Below are 23,717 nucleotides of genomic sequence, written 5' to 3' on the forward strand. Positions count from 1 at the left end.
TTTGACAAAAACAAACCAGCACAACATTTTAAGAAAAGATTTATTTTTAATGGGGTATGTGTAAGGCAGTGCAGTTGCCTGTAGAGTCCCAATGAAGGTATTGTGTTTCCTGGAGCTTGTTATAAGCAGTTATGAGTTGCCTGATATGGATGCTAGGAACTGAACTCAGATCTATTGCAAACTGAAACAATTTCTCTAGCCCCAAATAAGACACTTTTGGTGCTAGGTGCCATGGTATTAATCTCAGTACTCCAGAACCTGATGCTGGGTAAATACTGTGAATTTCAGGCCAGCCTATATACAATACTGGCTCAAAAAGCAAAGAATAAACCACAACCTCCAGCATAATCTTTTTTGTTTCTCCTCCAACCTTGCCTCAGAATTACGCTCTGTCTTCATTAATTAACTAAACTCTTTTATTGTTATTTTTTTTAAGAACTCCTAAATTATTGAATATTGAAGGTTATTCTGTTCTAAAAATACAAAGGAATGTAAAATAAGGATGGCAAGATAGCTCACTGGTAAAGGCACTTGCCTACTGAACTGGTGACCTGAGTTCAAGTCCCAGAATTCACGTGGTGGAAGAGAGAAGCAACTCCTTCAAGTGTCCTCTGATTTGAATGACACTGGCAGTCATACACACACACACACACACACACACACACTATACATATTTAAAAACTAGAAAAGTAAAATAAACTTAAAGAATGAGAAATTGGTGTTTTGGTTTTAGTGCAAAAATATTTGGTCTCATTTTTTAATTAAAATCTAGCTGTGTCTATCAGGGCTTGCCCAGCATACTGGGACATTAGCTACTTTCTTTGTGTCCAGTCTGCTTTACCTATAGCTGAGAGGACCCCCTGCGACTGGGTTAGCCTGACCAAAGCTACCCATGTCTTCATAAATGTGATGGTGTGGCAGCAGCTTTATTGACTCTAGAGTACTAAACCAGCAAGGTGGAGGCAGAGGTATCTAGAAAATGGAAGAAATAAAATCAGTTCTCTCTATGAAGGGAATAGAAACCCAGGCATATGTATCCTCAGCCTGTTGCATAATTTGTCTTTTTAAGCCCACCCTGTCTTGGTTTCATAAAAAGTGCAGTTGGTTCTGGTTGCAGATACTGGATGTGGGTTAAATACCTCTGTTTGCCATAACAGAATCTCAATAGTTCAATTTTTTAAATCAATTTTTATTTATATTAAAAACAATCTTATTTTACATACCAATCCCAGTTCTCTTTCCCTCCCATCCTCCCATTTCCCCCACCAATACCCCATCTCCTCAGGGAGGGTGAGGCCTCCCATGGGGGATCATCAAAGTCTGTCACATCATTTGGGGCAGGACTTAGGCCCTCCCCTATGTATCTAGGCTGAGAGAGTATCCCTCCATAGGGAATGGACTCCCAAAGCCCATTCGTGCACTAGGGATAAATACTAGTTCCACTGCCAGAGGCCCCATGACTGCCCAAGCCCCCCAACTGACACCCATGATCAGGGGGCCTGGTTCGGTCTTATGCTGGGTCCCCAGCTGTCAGTTTGGGTCCAGGCTTCCACTTGCACAAAACAGCAGCCCACAGAATGGGAAAGGGTCTTCACCAAACCCACAGTTGACAGAGGGCTGATCTCCAAAATATACAAAGAACTCAAGAAGCTAGTCACCAAATGAGAAATGGGGTCCAGATCCAAATAGAGAATTCTCAGTAGAGAAATATCAAATGGCCAAAGGCACTTAAGAAATTGCTCAACATTCTTAACCATCAGGGAAATGTAAATCAAAACAACTCTGAGATACCATCTACACCTGTCAGAATGGCTAAAATCAAAAATACCAGTGACAGGCTGGGTGGTGGTGGCATATGCCTTTAATCCCAGCACTCGGGAGGCAGAGGTAGATGGATTTCTATGAGTTTGAGGCCAGCCTAGTCTACAAAGCTACACAGAGAAACCCTGTCTCAAAAAACCAAACCAAACAAAATGCCAGTGACAGTTTATGCTGGAGAGGATGTGGAGAAAGGGGAACACTCCTCCATTGCTGATGGGAATACAAACTTTTATAGCCACTTTGAAAATCAGTATGGCATTTTCTCAGGAAAATGGGAATCAGTTTACCTCAAGATCCAGCAATTCCACTCTTAGGAATATACCCAAAGGATACACATTCATACCACAAGGACATTGGTTCAACTATGTTCATAGCAGCATTATTATAATAGCTCGATTTTTACCAATAAAGACTTGGGAGCCAGATGCTGGGGTGAAAGTCTGCTAATTTAGGCAGAGAAAGCACCTGGCTGACCTTTTCTCCTCCTGACATCCCAGAAGCCATCTCAAAAACTCTTCAAACTGAATGTCCCTTCCCTCTACTTCCTGTTTGTCTCTATCTGACAAACTTTCTGTTTTTTTTTTTTTTCCCTTAATATCCTATGTTCACTTCCTGTCAACTGGTTGCTTGCTCCACCTCTTGACCTATGGTTGACTTTATTTTAATCCTGTTTGCAATAGCCAAGCAGAAAGCTCTTGGATTAAAGGTGTGTGCTAGGGTTGAGCCACATGAAACAGGTTTTTCTAGTAAATAACACAATCACAGTGTGATCACATATCCTGCAACACACGAGTCTTTATTTCTCGGAGATGTGAATCTAGAAATGCATTTGCTAGTTGTGGGGTAGATGCTTTCTGTGCCACCTTGTCCCCTGCCTTGTCTCTGTTGTGTATCATAGCTCATTCTCTTCAGTTTTCCTTGTTTGGCCAGGCATGGTAGCACATGTCTAATGCCAGCACTTGAGAAGCTGAGGTAGGGAGATTGGGAATTTGAGACCAGCCTTGCCTTTGTGTAGAAACTCCTGTCTTAAAAACACATTAAAAAAAAAAAAAAGTATTGTCACAGTTCTAGGGATTAGGCTCAGGGCCTTGTCTGCTAGGCAAGGGCTCTGCCACTGAGATATATTGTTTTGTTTTGTTTTTTCTTCTTTACAATGTGAAGATTAATCTTAGAGTAGTATTTGTGGCTCATATCAGTTCAATGTAAAGAGGAAAACTTTTCTTCACTTTTCAGTGTTATTTATTTAAAGAAATTGTTTGGGCCAGTGCCTTGTACCTGAGTGATGGCTGGTGCTTATCGAGAGTCAGCTCAGCAGTACAGCCTTCATGGCCCAGTGTCCTCTTTCCTTCATCTGTGAGATCCAGACCTGCCTTGCCACCAGAGTAGAGAAGGACTTGCCACAGAATAGAGAAGTAGAGAACAGAGCCAGCTATGTTCTCACATGAACTAAAGCATAGAACAGAGTAGAAGTTTTACTGTTGCTTTTCTTTCTTTTTCTCTTTCCTCACTGGGCTGGGTGGCTTGGGAAGCAGTGGCAGATGGATCTCTGTGAGTTCGAGGCCAGCATGGTCTCTGGAGTGAGTTCTAGGACAGCCAAAGCTACATAGAAACCCTGTCCCAAAGAAACCAAAACACAAAATAAAAACATTTCTGTATCTTCCTTTTAGTTATCACTGTCATCCTTTTTCTCCCCTACTTGTCGTAGTGTAGCAGTCTTCTAGTGTCCACTCAGACTCCACTTTCAGAACTCTTTCTGGGTCTTTCCTAACCTGTAATTTATCACAGGATCTGCTGGAGATGTGCTATCAAAAGTGTTAGCACCTTTGATTCTTGGTAGTGGCATTTAATGGTATACATAACTATAGGTAGGTTAGTTCTAGTACTGAATGAGTTCATATTTGCAGAATGATTCTGTTTTCCATCACAGGAACTGTGTGGATTTAATGTCCAAATCTCTTCCCAGTCATGAGAAAGTTGTACGACCAGCCCTCATCTACAGTCTCTTCCCCAATGTATCCCCTACCATCTATTTTGGAACTCGGGATGAAAGAGGTAAATGTAACCAAGGGACAAAGTCCAGGAGGATGCCAGCTAACCTGGGTGGAGGGGACAAGGTGGGAGAGCTCTTCCAGAATGGCTGTTGAAGTAGTTATTGCCCTGTGCTTAGTTCCTACCGGGATGTAGTAGGTTCAGTAGTAGACTTCCTGTCTGTCCTTTGTTGGCCTTTCTCAGTCTATAATCTCTAGCTTAGCACATGGCCTCTAATCAGTTTCTGTCTCCTTCCAGCCTTTCCTTTGCTCCTCACTCCTCACAGCCCCCTCCTTCCATAAAATGCACTTTTTAAAAACCTGATGTGTCTGCCCAGGAAAGGATGGGCACCACTGCCATCTTTTTTATCTACTCACTGTGACCCTCTGCTCTTGCCTTTCCCCAGTGGAAAAACTTCCATGGGAACAGAGGAAGCTACTTCGGTGGAAGATGAGCACAGTGACCCCTAACATTGTCAAGCAGACCATTGGACGGTCACACTTCAAAATCAGCAAGAGTGAGTTACTCTCCCCACTCACCTCCTTACCCTACCAGATGGGTTTTGGGCAGGAAGAGAGCCTTAGAGATGCCCTGTTGTATGTGGTGATCCTGTCTTTAAGCTTCCAACCTCTGAAAGTCCTCTGGGCTGAGCCAGTTGCTCCAAATTGGCCCTGGTCCTGAGGCCTCAGGTAGGGCAGCTCCCATGGTAACTCTTAAATCACCTCTGAGTCCAATTGTGAGGCCTTGTTCTGTCCAGAGTCTGAGCTATTAAGTGAGATTGACTTCCTGATTGCCTTCTGCAGGGAATGATGACTGGCTGGGCTGCTGGGGTCACCACATGAAGTCTCCTGGTTTTCGATCCATTAGAGAGCATCAGAAGGTAGGTCCTTTCCAGGAGCTGTCCTATGGACGAGGCCAGGGTGAGTGAGGGTGGTGTGGGGGCAGTGAGAGGGAGTGGTAGAAGAACAGTCATGGGAGGACAGTTACAGAGGAGTGTTCTAGAGAGAGCACCGTGGGGGTCTCAGCATAGTGTCTCCCACCCCAGTCCTATTGCCACTCAGGTGCTTGTCATTCCATGTCCTGAGAGGCCTTGTCTGTTTTCAGTTGGTTGAGTTTCCTGTTACCACTGCTATTTCCACTCCATAAGCTACGTTTATATAAAGAGGGTTCTGTGTTCTGTTGGAACACTGTGTCCTCCTGTCACTAGACTCCCTAATGGCCTGGTGCTTTCCTTATCTTGCTTCACATGCTGTCATAGGGGAATAATTAATAGCTTTTCCTTTGTATTCAAAGTGACTATCATGACTGTTCTAGTTTGCTTCTCTGTTGCTGTGGTAAAGCACTTGCCAAAAGCAGTATGGGGAAGAAGTCTTTTACTTTGGCTTACAGTTTGCAGTCCATCACTCAGTGAAGCCAAGGCAGGAACTGACCAGAGACTGTAGAGAAACACTGCTTACAGGCTCATCTCCATGGTTTGCTCAGCTTGCTTTTTCATACAACTCAGAACCACCTACCTAGGGACAGTCCTGCCCAAGGTGGGCGTGGGCCTTCTTACCTCAATAGTTAATCAAGAAAATACCCCACAGACATACCCACAGGCTAGTCTAAAGTGGAGGCAGTTCCTTAATTGACTCACTCTTTCCAGGTGACTATAGTTTGTGTCTAGATGGTAGCAGAAAGATAGAAAGGAACATGAACTTTGCAAGGGATGTTGGAATGATGGGTAGGGCTTAACTTATTCCTCATGGTCTCACCTCTGCCCTTTCCTTCTCTTTGTCTCTTGTCCCTTCCGTAGCTAAACCACTTCCCAGGCTCCTTCCAGATTGGTAGGAAGGACCGACTGTGGCGGAACCTGTCTCGAATGCAGAGCCGTTTTGGCAAGAAAGAGTTCAGTTTCTTCCCCCAGTCTTTTATCCTGCCCCAGGATGCCAAACTCCTGCGCAAAGCCTGGGAGAGCAGCAGCCGTCAGAAGTGGATTGTGAAGCCAGTGAGTGGGCAAAGGGAGAAGTAGGTGATGGGACGAGTGGAAAGACAGAGCAGATCTCATCTCCTTCCCCTTTGACTTCTAGCCAGCATCTGCTCGAGGCATTGGCATTCAGGTCATTCACAAGTGGAGTCAGCTCCCCAAGCGCAGGCCCCTCCTGGTACAGAGGTGAGCCTATCTAGCTCACATTCCTCTCCATCTTCCTGCCTTCCTGGTCTCTGAATTACCTTCTTATAGTATTCTACCTTGTGACCTCCCAGCCAAAGAACTTCCTTAGTCAACTGTTGAAAGTTTCACCACAGCTTGTGCATTCATCTGGCTGGGTATAAAGTTAGCCTTTCCTCTTTCTAGGTATCTACACAAACCCTACCTCATTAGTGGCAGCAAATTTGATCTTCGGATCTATGTTTATGTTACTTCTTATGATCCTCTACGGATTTACCTCTTTTCGGATGGACTCGTCCGCTTTGCCAGTTGCAAGTATGTGCTGGTGGTGAGGTGTTCCCCTGACACTGGGAGATTTCCTTTCCTTGGGATGAGGACACTCAGCAGAAAAGGCACAGATGACTTGGTGGTTTTGTCAGTAAGGAAGATGGGAGGGTGGGAAATGAGGAAAGAGTTCCTGTGGGACTGAGGTTGCCAAGTAGATTAGCTGTGCTTTTCTAGAACTTAAAGGGCCTTTCAGGAACAGAACAAATCTGTGCCCTTGTCCTTTATCTCCTTTCTGGGGAAATATTTAGACTATTTTCCATCTGATCTTGCCTCGCCATTCTTCTCACTTCCAGGTATTCCCCTTCCATGAAGAGTCTTAGCAACAAGTTCATGCACCTGACCAACTACAGTGTCAATAAAAAGAATGTGGAGTACCAGTCCAATGCTGATGAGACAGCCTGCCAGGGCCACAAATGGTACCCTATCAAAACTCTGTCTTGAACCCAGAAAGGGCTTTGCGTTTGAGAGGTTTGGGGCAGTAGTTGAGCAGTATTAGTGCACTTGTCACTTCAGAATTGGTCTGTTTGCATCCAGATGCATCTTTCTTATTTCAAAATATCACTGGGGAGATACAAAGCAGATATCTTTAGCCCCTTACTCCTTGTTGTTTTCTCTTGTCACTCACTTCTAGGACATAACCTTAAATACTTCCTTCTCCCCCTTCAGGGCACTGAAGGCTTTGTGGAATTATCTGAGCCAGAAGGGAATTAATAGTGATGCTATCTGGGAGAAGATAAAGGATGTTGTTGTCAAAACCATCATCTCGTGAGTTTCAGTGCTACTTTGGCTGAACCCTCATATTTTCTTCTTGCCTCTCTGCTATGCTCTAAGCTGTATTCATTTTGGGTTTCAGTTTTGAGGACGGGGCTTACTCTTTTGTTGATGTGATAAAACACCATGACCAAGGCAACTTACAAAAGAAAGAATTTAATTTGGAGTTTAGGATTCCAGGAAGTTAGCACAAAGCAGAGAAAGCTAACTAGGAATGGCTTGGACTTTTGAAATTTCAAAGCCCACCATTAGTGACACACCTTCTCCCACAAGGCCATACCTCTTAATCCTTCCCTAACATTTGCACCAGCTGGGAAACAACTATTCAAATATATATGAGCCTGTGGGAGCTGTTCTCATTCAAACCACCATATTGCTCATTTACGAACTTAATCAAGATGATGGTTCAGATCAGGCACATCCCTTAAGAGCCATTGTTTTGGGGTGGGGAGGGATGGTGTTAATGGTTGAGATGGAACTCCTAATTTCCCTGCTTCTTCTTTTCCCTGCTTTCTGCATGGGGGTTGCATGCATGTATCCCTATGTGGGCTTCAGGGAGGCAGTTTTGAAGAGAAAGTTGCTTCTGCCCTCCTAATTCAAGATATCCCATTGGCAGGTCAGAGCCCTACGTGACCAACCTACTGAAGTTGTATGTCCGGCGCCCCTACAGCTGTCATGAACTCTTTGGTTTTGACATCATGCTGGATGAGAACCTAAAGCCCTGGGTTCTAGAAGTCAATATTTCTCCAAGGTAGGTGGTGCTGTTAGTTACTCAGAGTAGAATCCATCTTTCATCCTCCGAATCTTTGTCATTGTCTTGTTGACATGGCAAGGTCTTTCCTTCACTAGGACATGTGTCTTCCTGTCATGGTCTGTATTTACTGACTCACTGATTCTTTGTTGTTATCTTAAGGAATTTTGAGAATAGAGAAGGGTTATCAAACCCTTGTTGATCCCTACCATTGTCTAGCAAACTAAGGGCATGGGCAGGTTCATCTAGCTTCGTGAGGGTATTTGTTTTGTTGTGGTGGTTGGTTGGTTGTGACAGGGTTTCCTCTATTGTATTTCTGGCTGTTCTGGAACTCACTCTGTCAATCAGGCTAGCTTTGAACTCAAGAGATTCTCCTGCCTCAGCCTCCTGAATGCTGGGATTAAAGGCATGAGCCACCACACCCAGCTGAGCATATTTGTTGAAGATGTTCACAAATGTGGGTATTGGAGTCTCTTTTTTATTTAGAAGTCAGAAAATAAGAAGCCCTGATTTGGATGTAGGACCCAAAATGGTTCTGGAATGCTGCTTTGAACCTGTTTTGCATTCTTCCCCTGCAGCCTCCACTCCAATTCTCCCTTGGACATCAGCATCAAGGGCCAGATGATCCGAGATCTCCTGAACCTGGCAGGCTTTGTTCTGCCCAACATGGAGGATATCCTCTCCAGTTCCAGCAGCACCAGCAGCACCAGCAGCTCAAGCACCAGGTATGTTTCTCAGCTTCCCTAGGTTGGGGTGGCAGCATGAGCAGCACATTATGATTTGGGGAGGGAAGGGGTTCGGGAGCCTCTCTTCTGCTTGGTCTCCTTTATGGCTCAGTCTGCCCCTGCTGTCTGTCCACATACCACTGCCACACCAGTACCCTGAGAGTAAGTCTGATTACTTTTGTTCATAAGTCTCCACAGGGCCCAACGATCAAATTTAACCTCCTTACTTGGACATTGATGGCCCCAGCCACCTTTCCTGGGTGTATGTTTCTACTCTGCCTGATTGTGGTGCCCTGGCAGATCCTTAAGGACTAGGTAGTGTTCTTTCCTGTGCTTATGTGGTTTCTTCATTCTATAGATGCCCCTCATCCAGATTCCCTATCTATCATCAAAGCCTAGTTTTAGACATCTTTTTGAAACACCACAGTGTGGAGGTTTTCCTTCATACCTCCAAAGCTTTGAAACTACTCTTGGGGACAGGGAATATTCAGTAAGTACTAGGGTAGTTAAGGAATGACTCAGTTTATCCAAATAGCTAAAGCTGAAGCATAACAAACTTAGCAAAGACAAAGAGGCTAAACATATATTACTGTGAACCTGAATAGATCTTAAGAATTTATAAGCTGGGCTGGAGAGATGGCTCAGTGGTTAAGAGCACTGTCTGCTCTTCCAGAGGTCCTGAGTTCAATTCCCAGCACCCACATGGTGGCTCATAGCCATGTATAATGAGATCTGGTGCCCTCTTCTGGTGTGCAGGCATATATGGAGGCAGATTGTTGTACACATAATAAATAAATAAATCTTAAAAAAAAATTTATAAGCCTTATTTATCAAACATACCTATGCTGTTCCTTAAATATTACTCTAGAAGCCTGGTGTTGAACAGAGTTAGCAACAACATAAGTGGTTAGACATAAATTTCTAAGTTACATTCTGTTAACTTGAGTATACCTTTCTAACCTTAGAAATTTCTGGGTTTTTTGTTGTTGTTTTTGCTTTTGGAAACAGGGTTTCTCTGTGTAGCTTTGGAGCCTAGCTCTCGTAGACCAGACTGGTCTCAAACTCACAGAGATCTGTCTACCTCTACTTTTTATCCTAGCATCCCTATATCCACCCCCCCCTTTTTTTTTTTTTTTCCAGAAAGAGATCCTTCAATCTAACCTCCTCCCTTGCTTGATTTCCTCCCTTTCTTTGTCCAGTAACAATTTCCAACCAACCCCCCTAAATGATGACAAACATCCATAACCCACCAAAGTCCAAAAACCATCCACCCACCTCATGGGAATGTGGGGGTCATGTTTTCTAGACTGTTTTCTGTTCTCTGAGGATACTGGAATCTTTAGAGGACCCTGAGCAAATTGGATTAATAGTCTAGTCCTGGGAGAGCTAGCTCTGTTATTTTTTGTTTATTCTCTATGTGATGGGAAAGTGTAGTACTTATCTGAAGTCTTGACTGGAGGGTGGACCATTTCAGCTAGCAACTTTGAAGTTGTTCTGGATACAGAATTTTGAGGAAACTGCAACAGAGGCTTCTGGGAGGCTGGATCATCTGGGTCCTTGTCTTTATTGTGTCTGGTCCTTTTTTCTAAAAACACAAACTTTTAAAGGTAACATATCTGCATTACCACAAGGATTTGTGCAGTTTGCACAAGTCAGCTAAAGGTGATTTTGTTGTTGTTGTTTTGAATTTGAGGAGGTAAAAGGCATCTGTCAACTTTATAAGTCCATTTGGACTGCATAATCAAGCTGTCGTAAGAACTCTGTAGCCAACAAGATTGATTATGTCTCATCCAGTCTCATAGTAGAGAGATCAGCATATATGCTGTCTATTCTGTAGTCTTTCTTGTTTTTTTGTCTTCATGTCTATAGCTAAGATTTTTAGGTCTTCCCCCAATCAATCTGATCTTTATTAATTTTGAAGAGAACCATAACTTTTTGTTTCCTGTGGAAACAAAGACATATTGCCCAACGCAACTCATTTCCTGACTTCATTTTGAAGCTAAGACAATCTTAAAATATATAGGTTCATTTAATTTAGTTGTTTCCATAATCTAATGTCTCTCAGTGGCTTTTTTTTTTTTTTTTGTACATTAACATTCAAAAGATTCATCGTCAACAAAGCACCATAGAGGGTCCAGATGCCCTGTGTATTTCCCATGGCTTAATTATTTTTCTATTACTTTACTCTTTGTTTAAGGACTTTATTATTTTTAAGCTGTTTTTTATGACTGTCTATACCTATTTTTTACTGCATCTATTTACAGGTTTTCTTGGTCTGGACCACTTTACTGCATGTCTATAGCCTTCTCTGACCATGGGAGACAAACCTTAAATGACCTGTGGTGCTGGTGGTTGGCTCCACCCCCCTTAGTTCTATGAGAGCCTAGTCTTGTGTTAGCCTGTACCAGCAGGAGCCTTGTGCCTAATGCTCCAGCTCTGAGAATTTGCTGAGTCCCATCAGTAGGGGTTTTGTTTTGTTTTACCTGCTCAAGTCCTCTGCTGCACAGCAGGGCCCTTTAAAAGAGCCCTGAGCCTACCCAAGAGACTGTGGTCACCAGGAAGCCATGTTTGACTCTGTGTTCTGAACTTTTTTTAAAAAGCTTTCTCAGGATGGATATACATGGCCCCATGTTGGGCGTATATGTAGCAAGCTTTCTTGTCAGACTATCTTTGGACCGCTAGCCCACAAATAATGACCCAGAGACTTAATATTAGTTACGAAAGCTTGGCCCTTAGTTTAGGCTTGTCTCGGATAGCTCTTATAACTTAAATTAACCCATATTTTTTAATCTATGTTTTGCCATGAGACATTACCTCTTTTCTATCTTGCATTTCCTGTCTGTACTCCCTGTCTGGCTGGGAACTACACCTTTCTTCTTCCCAGAGTCCTCTCTGTCCTGGAAGTCCCATTTAACCTCTTCTTGCCTAGCTATGGGCCATTCACCTCTTTATTAAGGTGCCCTGGCAAAGGCACCTTAAATCTTCACAGTGTAAACAAATATTCTGCAACAGGGGAGTTACTATAAGCTCCAAAAGAAAACATGTAGACAGGATGTGCTGGCACCTAGAGAAGCTGTGGGAGGAGCTGCCTGAGGAAGGAGAAGTCTAGGAGGACTTAAGGGAGAGACAGAACACAGAATAGGCTGCAAGTGGGAGCCAAGAGATAGCCTAGTGGGACTGCAGGTGGAGTTGTTGTTCTTAGAAGAAGATGAGAGAAAGAGAGTTGAGCTGAGGTGGACGAAGTGTTCTTGTGACAAGGATCTCCATCTGCTGTGTCCCTGAGCAAAATGAGAAATGTTCCAATTCACAGAGGAAAGGTGTGCCTTGTCCTTGTGAGTGGAACGTAAGGGGTGGTGGCAGGAGCATCCTGGCACTCTGGTGTGGCTTTTGTAGTAATAGTAAACAAAGCAGGCTGCTCTGTGGTGACACTTAGCCACTAGAGAGACGTTGTCATGTGGGCATAGCAAGCTCCAGGAGCCAAAGAAACAAGGAGAGGTAGACTCTAGAATTTGGAATGAGGCCAAATATGGTGGGTGGCAAAAGCCAGCAGAAATAATTGATCTGTACATACCTTAGGAGAGTCAGATCAGCAGCTTGGCTTAGGATAGCCAAGTCTGATGGAAGGGAGCCCGTTTATGCTGCTCCTGGGGTTTTGGCTCCAGAAGAATGAAAAGTGAGTGCAGGAAAGAAAAGCTACTCTGGGTGAGAGGGGACATTTACTCTAAGCTGCTGAGGCTGTCTCCCAGGGAAAGCAGAGAGAAGTGATGGATTAGTGGGAACGGAGAAAGGGAGCTTGTGAGCTGGGATGGGGCTTGTGAGCAAGGACTTAATGAGCCTAGAGGCTAGCATTGACTTTGACAAGTCAGTAGGCACCACAGTCATATGTTAGTAGAAGAGCCACAGGTTCCTTTTGCCAGAGATAGGGAAAATGGCTTTTTTTTCTTTTCTTTTCTTTTCTTTTTTTTTTTTTTTTTTTTAAATCAAGTAGGAACTTTCTTCAGGATCCTTTGGGAAAAAGTTTCTTGGGATACCAGATACGTGTAGATTCCAGGTGTTGAACTCAGGTCATTAGGCTTGGTGGCAAACACCCTTACCATCTCACTATCCTGCTAGCCATTTTTATATCTCAACAGTGACCATAGCCATGTACTGGCCCATATCTATAATTCCGTAAGTAAAGAGGCAGGAGGATTGACATGAATTCAAGGCTAGCTTTGAACTATATAGTGAGTTCCTGGCCATCTTGAGTTCCAGACTTAGACTCTGTCTCATAAAGTTTTAAAAAAGAATAGTGATACAGTGATGATAATGAAACTGAAGTATGGGAAAGGAAGCGTCTTCCCAGGGTTCTCCAGCCAGCAGGGCAGAGCTTGGTTTGTAGTGCATGTTAACCGAAGGGTCAAATAATCAGACTCACTCCAGGCTTTTGTCAAATTGGTGTGCCTGCCTCTTTGAGTTATCTCGTGGCACTTGGTTGTGGATGACAAGCTATTTGGATAGAGTGTACTTTAGAGTGATCTGGTGAAGGGACAAGTGTCTCCATGTGTCTTCATCTGTGCTTGGGAAGGAGTCTCGCACTGGATCCTCTCTCTGTGTTTTCTCAGCACAAGAAGCTGCTGACTTGCCTGTTGCTTTTTGTTCGTCTCTAGCCTGCCAAGCTCTCCTAGGGACAAATGTCAAATGACTCCAGAGCATTTTACTGCACAGAAGATGAAGAAAGCCTATTACCTGACACAGAAAATTCCCGACCAGGTAGGAGATTTATTTTCTCTCCAGTTACCAACAGCTCTCAGTCAAACATCAGAGGCTCCAGGAAGATCAGCTTTCCTGTCTAGATCAGAGTTTCTTACCAAGAACTGGGATCTTGTGATACGCAGATTTGTTGGCACCTGTATCTTTCTGGAAAAGTGGATGGTTGTCACCATGCTTTTAGCATTGTGCTATCTTAGTTCACTCTTGTGAAAACCATCACATTTAACCCCTATGAACTTACTTTCCTGAGAGTCATTGGAAGACCCAGGAGGATTGAACTTCTCAAAGTAAATGTGGGACCCAGATGTGAGAAAGGTAGGCATAGGCTGCCAAATCTGAGTTGCTGGGCACCAACCTTGACTCAATAGCTCATTCTTCTACCTCAGCCCAAATGGTTCCTTGGCGTTAGCCATCAGTGTCTTCCCGCAAGAGCTCAGACCGTTGGATTCAGGAAGGGATAGGGTAAAATCTGGCTCACGTCAGATCAGGTGACATAGGGAGTCCCCCAGGAGTCCTGGAGACCTAGTGCCCCAGAGCTCTGCTCCCTAACCCAGCTGCTTGTCTCAATGTCTGGCTCACACTGTCACACACATTGCCCTTCTTCCTATTCCTTGGGCCACAGGACTTCTATGCGTCTGTGCTGGATGTCTTGACACCAGATGATGTTCGGGTTCTGGTCGAGATGGAAGATGAGTTTTCTCGTCGTGGTCAATTTGAAAGAATTTTTCCTTCTCGAATCTCTTCTCGTTATCTTCGTTTTTTTGAGCAGCCACGATATTTCAACATTCTCACCACCCAGTGGGAACAGAAGTACCATGGAAACAAGCTCAAAGGTGATATGCCTTTCTGGCCCACAGGAGACCATATTTAGAAGGAGATTAAATCCCATTAGGCCAAGAGATAGGATTTTTTGGAAAGGAGGTAAGCAGTTGCTTCTTCCCTGTTAAGTCCCAATCATGTTCATCTTGTCCTAGGAGTAGATCTGCTCCGGAATTGGTGCTACAAAGGCTTCCACACGGGGATTGTCTCTGACTCAGCTCCATTGGTAAGTGTGCCAGTATAAGGTGAAGTTTCTCACACTCCTGAGTGCATTGTGGTTGGCTTATGGGCATGTGGGTACCCACTTCTCCCTTATCTCTTAGTCCCCACCTCTTTGTCTCCCTTTCAAGGATGTAGTTATTTACAAGAATGCACTGGATGCCTGCCTTTGAAGGATCAAAAATTGATCTATAGCCTTACTTTCTGTCTCTTTCGGGAGAGAACCAAGAGTTACTTGCATGAATCCATGATGTAGCATAGGGCAGGTGAGGGTGCTGTGTTCACAGAGTGGCAGAGATGAACAAGAACCCTAAGGCCCTCCCTAAACATTAATTTTTGGACTCAACCTGGCCCTTTGTTCATAGTGGTCTCTGCCAACATCGATCATGACTGCCTCAAAGGGTGATGGGACACCCAGTGCCATCAGCAAATTAGAACGCATCAAGTCAAGGTGAGTGCTACTTCAGCGAGAGAGGGCTCTATTGAGTTGGGGAGTTGGAGTTTTTTTCCTCTACCCCAGACTGCCACAGCAAAAGGATTTCTCCACTTAGGAATATACAACCTCAATATCTTCTTCCTGGTGATGTTTGGGATGCTCAGGAAAGACCCATCTGCAGAAACAGACACTTTTTAGCTGTACCTTCTGTAGGAAGTCCTGAGGCCTCTTACCATTTCCTCCAATTGGTCATTGCACTTCAGTTCTCAGTGCCACAGTAATAAAAAGTATTTTATGGCTACTAGTATGTCCATATAGTAGTGTCCACAGCCATAATTTTGTGGGTACTTGCCTTAGACTCTAGGGGCATAAATTACATGTTAGTCTTAGCTTCAGCTATGTTTTTGCCTTCAGAAAGCAAAGCTGCTCCGAGGGAAACATGCTGTCCTCTGAAGATGGGATACTACCCAAGCCCAAGAAGAGTCATGCTGGTCTTTCCCCCTTATCCAGGAAGATTTCATCCTCAAAGAACAATGAGGACACCAGCAAAGAGTCCAACCACTCTACCCAGGTGTTACCTGTACTCAAGTACTCTGGGCACAATTCCAGACTTTGTGCTTCCTCCACTTCCCAGTCAGCCAGTGACTCCCTCCTGACTGCTGTGAGCCTGTGACTGGTCTGCACAGGAGCACTCAGCTACCTCAAGGGAACCGACCTGCTAATGAGCCTGAGCCTCTACCCGCCTCCACTTTGCCCCTCATCAGAGTATTTTTTTGAAGTGGTTCTATTGTAGATGCGGGCATCTGGAGGGCTGGAGGGGTGGTGGTGATGGGGAGAAGGTGAGGAAGGTTCCACCCTCTGTCACCTCACTGCCTGGCTGGCACCTCATATCTCAGTAGAGAAGCCAGTGGCGGCCAAGCAGCCTTATAAAGCAGGGTTTGGTTTCTACTCTGAGAGCCATGTGTGATTTATTTGAGGCCCTGGTATAGGGCTTGAGTTGTTGCTCAAGAGGAGAAAATGTGCTAAACACACAGAAGTCTCTTGTTCTGTAATTGAGAGGAATTCCTAAAAGGTCCTGATTTCCTTAAGTCTTTTGTCCCCTGCACATCCTTGTCTTAAAGAGCCATTTTTAGAAACCTCCAGTCTTCTTCAAAGACAAAGCAGGGGAAACCATGACAGGCATCCTGGTCTTGGGGTGACCTCCATAACATATCTGCAGTTAAGGTTCCACTTAGTCAGTAGCCCTCCATCTTCTGTGACTCTCCAGGGCTCCCTTGAAGGATCCCAGATAATTTTAGTCATGGTTATATAGAGGAGGGTGGAATGAGCTGTTTCCCCTCAATACAGGAAGTCTTATAGTCTGTTTTGCTTTAAGCAGGGTTTGGTGCCTTGGCAGGTGGGTTTTAACACAATCATTTTTGTAGGACAGACTTCTTATCTCTGACAGTCTATACTCAGTTAAATCTACCTCCCTTCGGGACTCAGTGAACTCTAAGCACTGAATAAACACTGAGTTAACTGTGCATACAGCTCTCCAAGCACACTAGCCCCTGAAGCAGAAGCATTGCTGTCCTCCCCAATGTGGGGAAGTAGAGCCCAGGGAAGCCCAAGGTGGGAGAGTTTCACTAGAGCAATGGCCCTCCTTAGCCTAGCACTCCCCTCCTCCCTGGGACCTGCAGTCTCTAGTTTGTCTAGCAGTGGGACATATAAGAAGCCAATTGGCCCTATGGTCTGATAAGCAAGCTTTGCCCTTTGTACAACAGGTTGGAAGCCCAGCAACTGAGAATCACCCTGGTCTCATCCTCATTCTTCTGAGCTTTGGAAAGAGGGAGACTCTCTTGTCATGACTCCCAGAGTCCTGTGGCCAATTGGCATGAAGCCTGGAAAGATAAGAGAGACCTGACTGGGTTCAAGGTCACAGAGTAGGTAGACATGGCGGTCAGTCCTAAGGTTGTGTTGACAGTTGTGAAGAAAGCTGGATGGCAGAGTTCTAAGCAGTACTTTCTGTTTCAGAGTCAGTCCACAGTGGGAGGGAGAGTCCATGGCCATCCTGGAAAATCTGATATCAACAGCCAACACCCTCTTGTCCTCATGGTTACAGTATTCTAGTGCACATGTGACAAAGGGACATAGTCTGCCCAGGAGAAAATAGGCCTTTACTCAACATTACGCCCAATGCATGTCTTTGGTGCAGAGGCCTGTTTAAGCCAGTTTACTCCTTGAAAATGGACTTAATTCCTCAGCCTGCCTCTGAGGATCCCCATCACAGTTTCCAACCCTGCAACTGCAGAGAAGGAACAGTACTGTAGCAGTCTGGGGTCCACCAGGGGTAGGGACTTGGGCAGTGTACTGCCCTCAATGAGAGCAGTACACTGGCAGTTTCTGTTTTGTGTTCTGAGGTGACCCAGGCCTGCCTCATAAATGCTATAGTCTGTATGCATGTGTTGCTGGGCCCAACCACACACTGTATTTATTGAATCTTCATTACATTTGAAGCTGATGGATCTGTTTTGTTAGTGGGAGTTACGTCTCATTCTCAAGAGAGTGAAATTTTGATAAATTATTTCACTGCATATTTTAGCACTGGCTAGTCAACAATAGATAGCATTCAATTGAATGAGGGATTTTTAAAAAATAATGGGTTTTGAAAGTTTTAAATTTGGAAGTGTAGTTGAGTACATATTTATTAGACTGCATCGTTGTTTTCCCAAGTTAAGGACTTCCCCAGCCTCTAGAAGAATGGAAGCAAAGGCTCCTGAGACAAGCAAGAACATGAGACCTACCCTGCAGAGTTGTGAAAATTTAAACCAAACAAAAGGACTGGGGACTGTTCTGTGCAAGAAATGTAAAAATCTTCCCTTGAAATGGTGTGGTGGCTCTTGTCCTTAATCCGAGCATTTAGGAAGTAGAGGCAAGCCAATAAACCTTTCCTTGATGGGAACAACTACAGAGATGTCCCAGAAGAGGCCAGAACAGTGTCTAGACACCCCATCATCCTTCACCTAGTGTTCACTAATTACAGTTTTCATTATTCCTTTGAATGGTAGCACTCCAATGGGAATCACTTGTCTGGTTTCACCTTTACAGCATGTAAGTGTCCCACGGAGGGGAGCATTAAGCATTATGAATATGTATGTGAATTGGTAATTTGGTTATCCCAAGAACCCTGATTGGCAAAGAATAACAAGAGTGAGTGCATTCCTGGTATCTAAAGCCAAACAGCACAGAAGACAGATCCCGAGTCAAGTAGGAGCTAGAGGCCTGCTGTGTGGACCTAGCAACTGCACCAGGGGATGGTGTCACCAGGTCCACTCTTAGGGTGGCAGCTGTTTTGCTGAAAGTGACTTCCTATCACCACAGCCAAAGAACATTCTTGGTGGCTTCTGTGGCAATTCAGCACTGTTGAGGGCCAGTGAAGAAGATTAATCCACACACAGCGATTTCCACGTTCTTCAGCTGAATTAGTTACCTGGAATAAGGTGATGGCCAAAGGCTACTAAAGAGTGTTCCCATTGGCTTCTTGCTAGTACTGAAGGCTCCCTCTGATTAGGCTCCACTGTGTAGTTTGCTTTGGTCCTGGAAATGATGGATTTTAGAGAACTGTATCTTGTCACTTGGGACAGCCTCTCCAGCCATGCTTAGCCTTAAACATTCTTCTAATACCTAACGACCTGTGTGGATTCTTTTGACCTCCCTCCATCAGCTTCAGATCAGTGGGAGCAGCAAGCAGTCTTAAGTTGGTCTTAACAGATTTCTTACGTGAGAGACCACAGTGGGATTAATATTTCGGCATTCTAAGACCCATGTGTGCCTTAACCATCAGAATGTGCTGAGATTTGGAATACTGGGGTTGTTACCACTGGAGAGGTCAACCTTTAAAATGCTTTCATATCTTCTAAATTTCAGTTTAGTTACCAGGTATATCAATCTCTTAGATGTAGTTATGGGGATTAAATTGGGTGTAAGACATCTAAAAAAAAAAAAAAAAAAAGCCTGAAACATCAAAATGATTACCAAACTACTTCCCTCTTGGAGTAGCAGTATCAGAGCCAGGTGGTTCAGGGCAGAGCTGTGTCAGCTCAGCAAATGTTCTCAGGCCTGTGGTGGCTGTGTCTGGCAGGACCCATCTTGTTACATTGGTGTTCCTAAGCAGTACAACTATTTGTATAACATTCCCATTGTATTGGGTATGATAGTTTAATCCAGATGCCATTCGAAGTCCATCAGAGGATGTGTGCAGGTTAAACTCGGCAGGAGTTACTCCATTTACCTAAGGGATTGGAACATCTGTGTGCTTTGATATCTGGGAGGTCCTAGAACCAACCCTCACATTGACTGGAGAACTGTGCTTTGATTGTGCCCATGGGAGATTAGAGCTGTGGATTTGATCAAGATAATTAGCTTGAAAGTTTAGAACCCTATCAGCTGCTAGAGGCACAAGTCAAACTTAACACTAACAAGTTTAAAGTTTGAAATACCCAGATCTGGAAATGCACAGTCATTGTGAAGTGCCTGTATTGTTGACAAGGATGCACAGGCCCATTGATTGACAGTTTGGTAGTTTAAAAAGTCGAACAGCCTGTGTGGCCAGCAGTTACTGAAAAAACAAGTTAGTACATCTGTTCAGGATATACTGTTTAGACATAAGAGGAAAAGCTGGGATAAGTGAAAAAAAAGCCAGAAACAGGTGTATATGCTTTCTGATTCAATTCTAGAAAAGGAAATGATTGTCATAGAAGGCAGGAATTGCTGAGGATTGCCTGTAGGTGATGGAGGGGAGTGGGGGATTGACTGTAAAGAGGCACATTGGAAATGTCTTAATTGTGGGTACCATAACAACCACATATAGTTGGCAGACCTCAAAATTGTATAGTTGAAATAAGTATATATGTAAATAAATAAAGCTGATTTTCTTTCCTTTTTAATTTTTTTTTTTTTTTCATTTTTCAGTCCTGGCAAGTGCTCTGCTGCTGAGCTGTACTACTTGGCCCAAAGCTGATTAAGAAACAACACACACACACACACACACACACACACTCACTACCCATTTCATGAGATGTAGAAATTAAAGTCATGATCACAATGAGGTAACAGGAGGACAGTTAAGAGTGAAAGGTAGTTGTGGATCAATTGGAATGGGTAAAGCCGTTGCAGCTTGCATATGTGACTTGTGTAAGCATAAGATGTTGATCATGATTGAACCCTTGAAGCAATTTTTAAAGACAGCATATCTACCTGTGACCCAAAGCACTGAGAGAAACCAGACATAGGAAGGCATATTATATAGTTAACTGAAATTTGGAGGGGAACTCAGCTATGGGTGCCGAAAGCAGCTGTGGTTGCCTTCATAACAATGGTAAAGGAGAAACCTTGTGGGTTGATAGTAACGCTACACTCTTGGGTGTTGTTTTGTGGATTACATGCTTGCTAAAACTTAGTGAATTGTGTAAGACTTGTGCATTTTATAATTGGATTGAAATTGATGTGTTAAATTTTAGCGTTTTAAGTGTATGTTTCAGTGGTATTCATAATATATTGGACAACTTTCACTTCCCCTGGTTCTAGAACATTTTTCTAAACTTGAAAACAAACTCTGCCAGTTAAGCAGTTGCTCCTCCTCCTTCCCTCCCCTTTCTCCCTGCCCATAGTAATCACCAATCTTTCTGTTGTAGGTTCACCCATTCTGGATGTTTTTACATAAATAGAACTGTGATATGTATCTGGCTTATCTGACTTTGCATGAGTTCAGCATTCACTTTGTAAAACAAGTCAGTACTTCATTCCTTTTTATCACTAGTTTATTTGTTGTAGGAAGTGATGGGTTTTGTCATGACATTTTCATCATGTACATTTCTTTCCCATTACCCTCTGTCCCCTTCCTCCTGGTCTCCTTCTTCTTCACTGAGAGCTGCTGTACGTGTATGTGTGCGCGCTTTGAATAAAGGGTATGCTAATGTGAGAAACCAGTGTGGCAAGGGTTCTTTTAAAAATACGGTTATTTAATTTGTATTTGTATGTGCAAAGGCCTGAGAGGTCAGATCTCTTTGGAGCTAGAGTTAACAGGCAGTTCTGAGCCACCTCATGTGGGTGCTGGGAACCAGCTTGGGTTCTCTGCAACAGCTTTTAACCACTGAGCCTTCTCCTCAGCCCTTGAAGCTCATGGTGGGTTGCTTTGCTAGCCCAGACTGGCCTTGAATTTGCAGCAGTCCTTCTGCCTTAATTAGTATTGGAATTAAAAGTGTGTGCCACCACACCCAGCTTTGGTATTTGTCTTTCTGAGCTTGGCTTACTTTGCTTAACATGGCCTCCTGTTCATCCATTTCCCTGCAGATGACGACACAGTTGCGTTCTTTATATATGAGTAAAATGCCATTGTGTATATGTGCAACATTATCTATCAGCTGATGGACTTAGTACGCTAGTTCAGAATCTGGCTATGGTGACTAGCTCTGCTATAATTCACATAGATGTGTAGGTCTCTCTGTGGTATGTTTAGATTCCCCCAGGTGTCTTCCCAGGAAGAGTATAGTTAGGCCATATGGTAGTTCTAGTTTCACTAGAACTTATTTCCACAGTGTCTGCACTAACTACATCCCGCCAACAATGTGTGTTTCTCTTCCCACACATTTTCAGTGGCATTTGTTTTCTTAATAGCCAGTCTGAATGGGTGAAATGCAATCTCAACATAGTTTTGATTTGTATTTCTCTGATGGTTAAGGGTGTTGAACAGTTTTTATGTATTTATTGGCCATTAATTTTTTTAATTGAAGCTGGGCGTTGGTGGCGCACACCTTTAATCCCAGCACTCGGGAGGCAGAGGCACGTGGATCTCTGTGAGTTCGAGACCAGCCTGGTCTACAAGAGCTAGTTCCAGGACAGCCTCCAAAGCCACAGAGAAACCCTGTCTAGAAAAACCAAAAAAACCAAAAAAACAAAAAAAAAAAAAAAAAAAAAAAATCTAAAAAAATTTTTTAATTGAGTGTTAATGCAACTATTTGTAATTGTTTTTGAAAACTGTTCAGTTTTTTTGCCTGTTGATTGGCCCATTGGGGATGTTGGTATTTGATTTAAAAAGTTCTTTATGATGTATTCTAGGTATTAATCTCATCACAAGTAAAGTTGGCAGAGACTCTATACTTCATATACTTTAATGTTAGAAATTTTTTCTTAGTCTAAAAAAATTCATTTAAAAGTACCAGGCAGTAAGAGGAAATAAAATTTATATGATTTATCACCATTACCAACTTTATCCATCCAATCATGTGAGAGAGTTGCTGAAAGGGTTTTATGACTTGCTTTTGTCTCTTCTCAGTGAAACATCAACATTTTAATGAAGCTATGCTTTTTCCAGTGCCTCTCCATCCATAGAGGCTTGGCACTTTGACCTGACTGGCAAGAGAGGGATGAAGAACAGAAGCACAGTGACACAGAAAGGCTCGGGTCATGATGTGGTCTGTGCTGGCTCAGGTAGAACACGAGAATGCAATAGTCAAACTCAGCTGGTTTATTTTGTGCAGTACAGGGAGAGGAGTTAATCTCTGTGGATCTTTGCAGGGACATAGTCTCAGGCTGTAAACATCCAGGAGAAGGAAGCTGTAGTTGGCTAGTTTTTGCACACACTGGTAAGTTATTCCTAAACACTTGTACTTGCCCTCAATGTGAACATTTACACTTGGTCTAGAGGAAGGCCTTGCCATTCCCATTGGTCCGAGGTATTGGGTCCTTAACATGGCTGTGCCCATGTCAACAATTCACATCCATTCAGGGCTTCCTCAGCTCCCATTCAGTAACTCTTGTGAATTTCTTTGTTTCAATATACAGTGCCTACCTAGCTAGGCACCGTGGCACATGCCTATAATCCTAGCAGAGGCAGAGACAGTAAGATCACAGCAAACTCAAGGCCAGCCTGGTCTACATAGAGAATTTTAGGCTAACTAGAGTTATAGGACCCTGATTCAGAAACAAAACAATCAAAAATGCCCCAAGCCAAAAGATAGGAAACCTCATCCCTAAGTGCTTAGAGGTTAGTAAGGTTCCCAGTGTCTTTTCCATCATGGGCCCAGCCATGAAGGATGCAATGGCTGGGATATGTCATGCTGTTTCTTGGCACTTTGACCAGTCTGCGGCGAGTGAAGGAATGAAGGACAGACATGAAGTGACACAGAAAAGCTGGGGTCGAATGGCTTTTACTGGCTCTGATACAGACTACACCACAGTGGTGAAACTCAGCTTGTTTACTAAGTACAGCACTGGAAGAGGAGTTAGACTCTAGATCTCTGCAGAGGAACAGTTTCAGGCTATGAACATCATTTCTCTTCAGAAACTTGATGCCAAAGCAGAGAAAAATAATAGTCAATTCTTTGCTTTGTAAAAATTGAGGGTTAGGCCGGGCATTGGTGGCGCACACCTTTAATCCCAGCACTCAGGAGGCAGAGGCAGGCAGATCTCTGTGAGTTTGAGTCCAGTCTGGTCTCCAGAGCGAGTGCCAGATAGGCTCCAAAGCTACACAGAGAAACCGTGTCTCAAAAAAACAAAAAAAATTAAAAAAAAAATTGAGGGTTAGGCATAGAATGAGGAATTCAGAGAGGAATAAGCCCCATAGACCTTTGTATAAATAATTGACAGCCAGCTTTCCATGCTCTAAAGCAGTGGTTCTCAACCTGTGTGTCACAACCCCTTTGGGGGTCAAGTATCAAGTATCCAGGTGTCAGATATTTTACATTACAATTCATAACAGTAGCAAGATTGCAGCTATGAAGTAACAAGGAAACAATTTTATGGTTGGGGGTCTCAACTGTATTAAAGATTCACAGCATTAGGGAAGGTTGAGAACCACTACACTAAAGAGTAGGAGAATCATCCAGGTAGTAGAGCTAAGGCCTGGAAAGAATAGTGCTCCTCACCACAGTAACTGTCTTA

General features: G+C 43.7%; 1 protein-coding gene across 5 annotated transcripts in view; it reads left to right on the forward strand.

Moving 5' to 3' along the window:
- Ttll4 (tubulin tyrosine ligase like 4) overlaps window positions 1–20,757 on the forward strand; it is a 44,049-nt gene extending 23,292 nt beyond the window's left edge. For 3 of the 5 annotated variants that reach the window (XM_027397246.2, XM_027397243.2, XM_035441040.1), the window contains 15 exons: window positions 3,749–3,873; window positions 4,256–4,366; window positions 4,653–4,729; window positions 5,645–5,836; window positions 5,919–6,001; window positions 6,185–6,313; window positions 6,619–6,741; window positions 6,992–7,090; window positions 7,713–7,847; window positions 8,426–8,572; window positions 13,222–13,324; window positions 13,947–14,157; window positions 14,299–14,369; window positions 14,728–14,813; window positions 15,213–20,757. In XM_027397246.2, coding sequence (XP_027253047.1) covers window positions 3,749–3,873; window positions 4,256–4,366; window positions 4,653–4,729; window positions 5,645–5,836; window positions 5,919–6,001; window positions 6,185–6,313; window positions 6,619–6,741; window positions 6,992–7,090; window positions 7,713–7,847; window positions 8,426–8,572; window positions 13,222–13,324; window positions 13,947–14,157; window positions 14,299–14,369; window positions 14,728–14,813; window positions 15,213–15,471 — 1,951 coding nt within the window. In that variant the 3' untranslated portion in view covers window positions 15,472–20,757. The remainder of the gene's footprint in view (window positions 1–3,748; window positions 3,874–4,255; window positions 4,367–4,652; window positions 4,730–5,644; window positions 5,837–5,918; window positions 6,002–6,184; window positions 6,314–6,618; window positions 6,742–6,991; window positions 7,091–7,712; window positions 7,848–8,425; window positions 8,573–13,221; window positions 13,325–13,946; window positions 14,158–14,298; window positions 14,370–14,727; window positions 14,814–15,212) is intronic. The other 2 variants (XM_027397245.2, XM_027397244.2) reach the window with 2 other exon arrangements.
- Window positions 20,758–23,717: the final 2,960 nt, after the last annotated feature.

The sequence above is a fragment of the Cricetulus griseus genome, chromosome 2, assembly GCF_003668045.3.
Source record: "Cricetulus griseus strain 17A/GY chromosome 2, alternate assembly CriGri-PICRH-1.0, whole genome shotgun sequence".
Taxonomy (NCBI): Eukaryota; Metazoa; Chordata; class Mammalia; order Rodentia; family Cricetidae; genus Cricetulus; species Cricetulus griseus.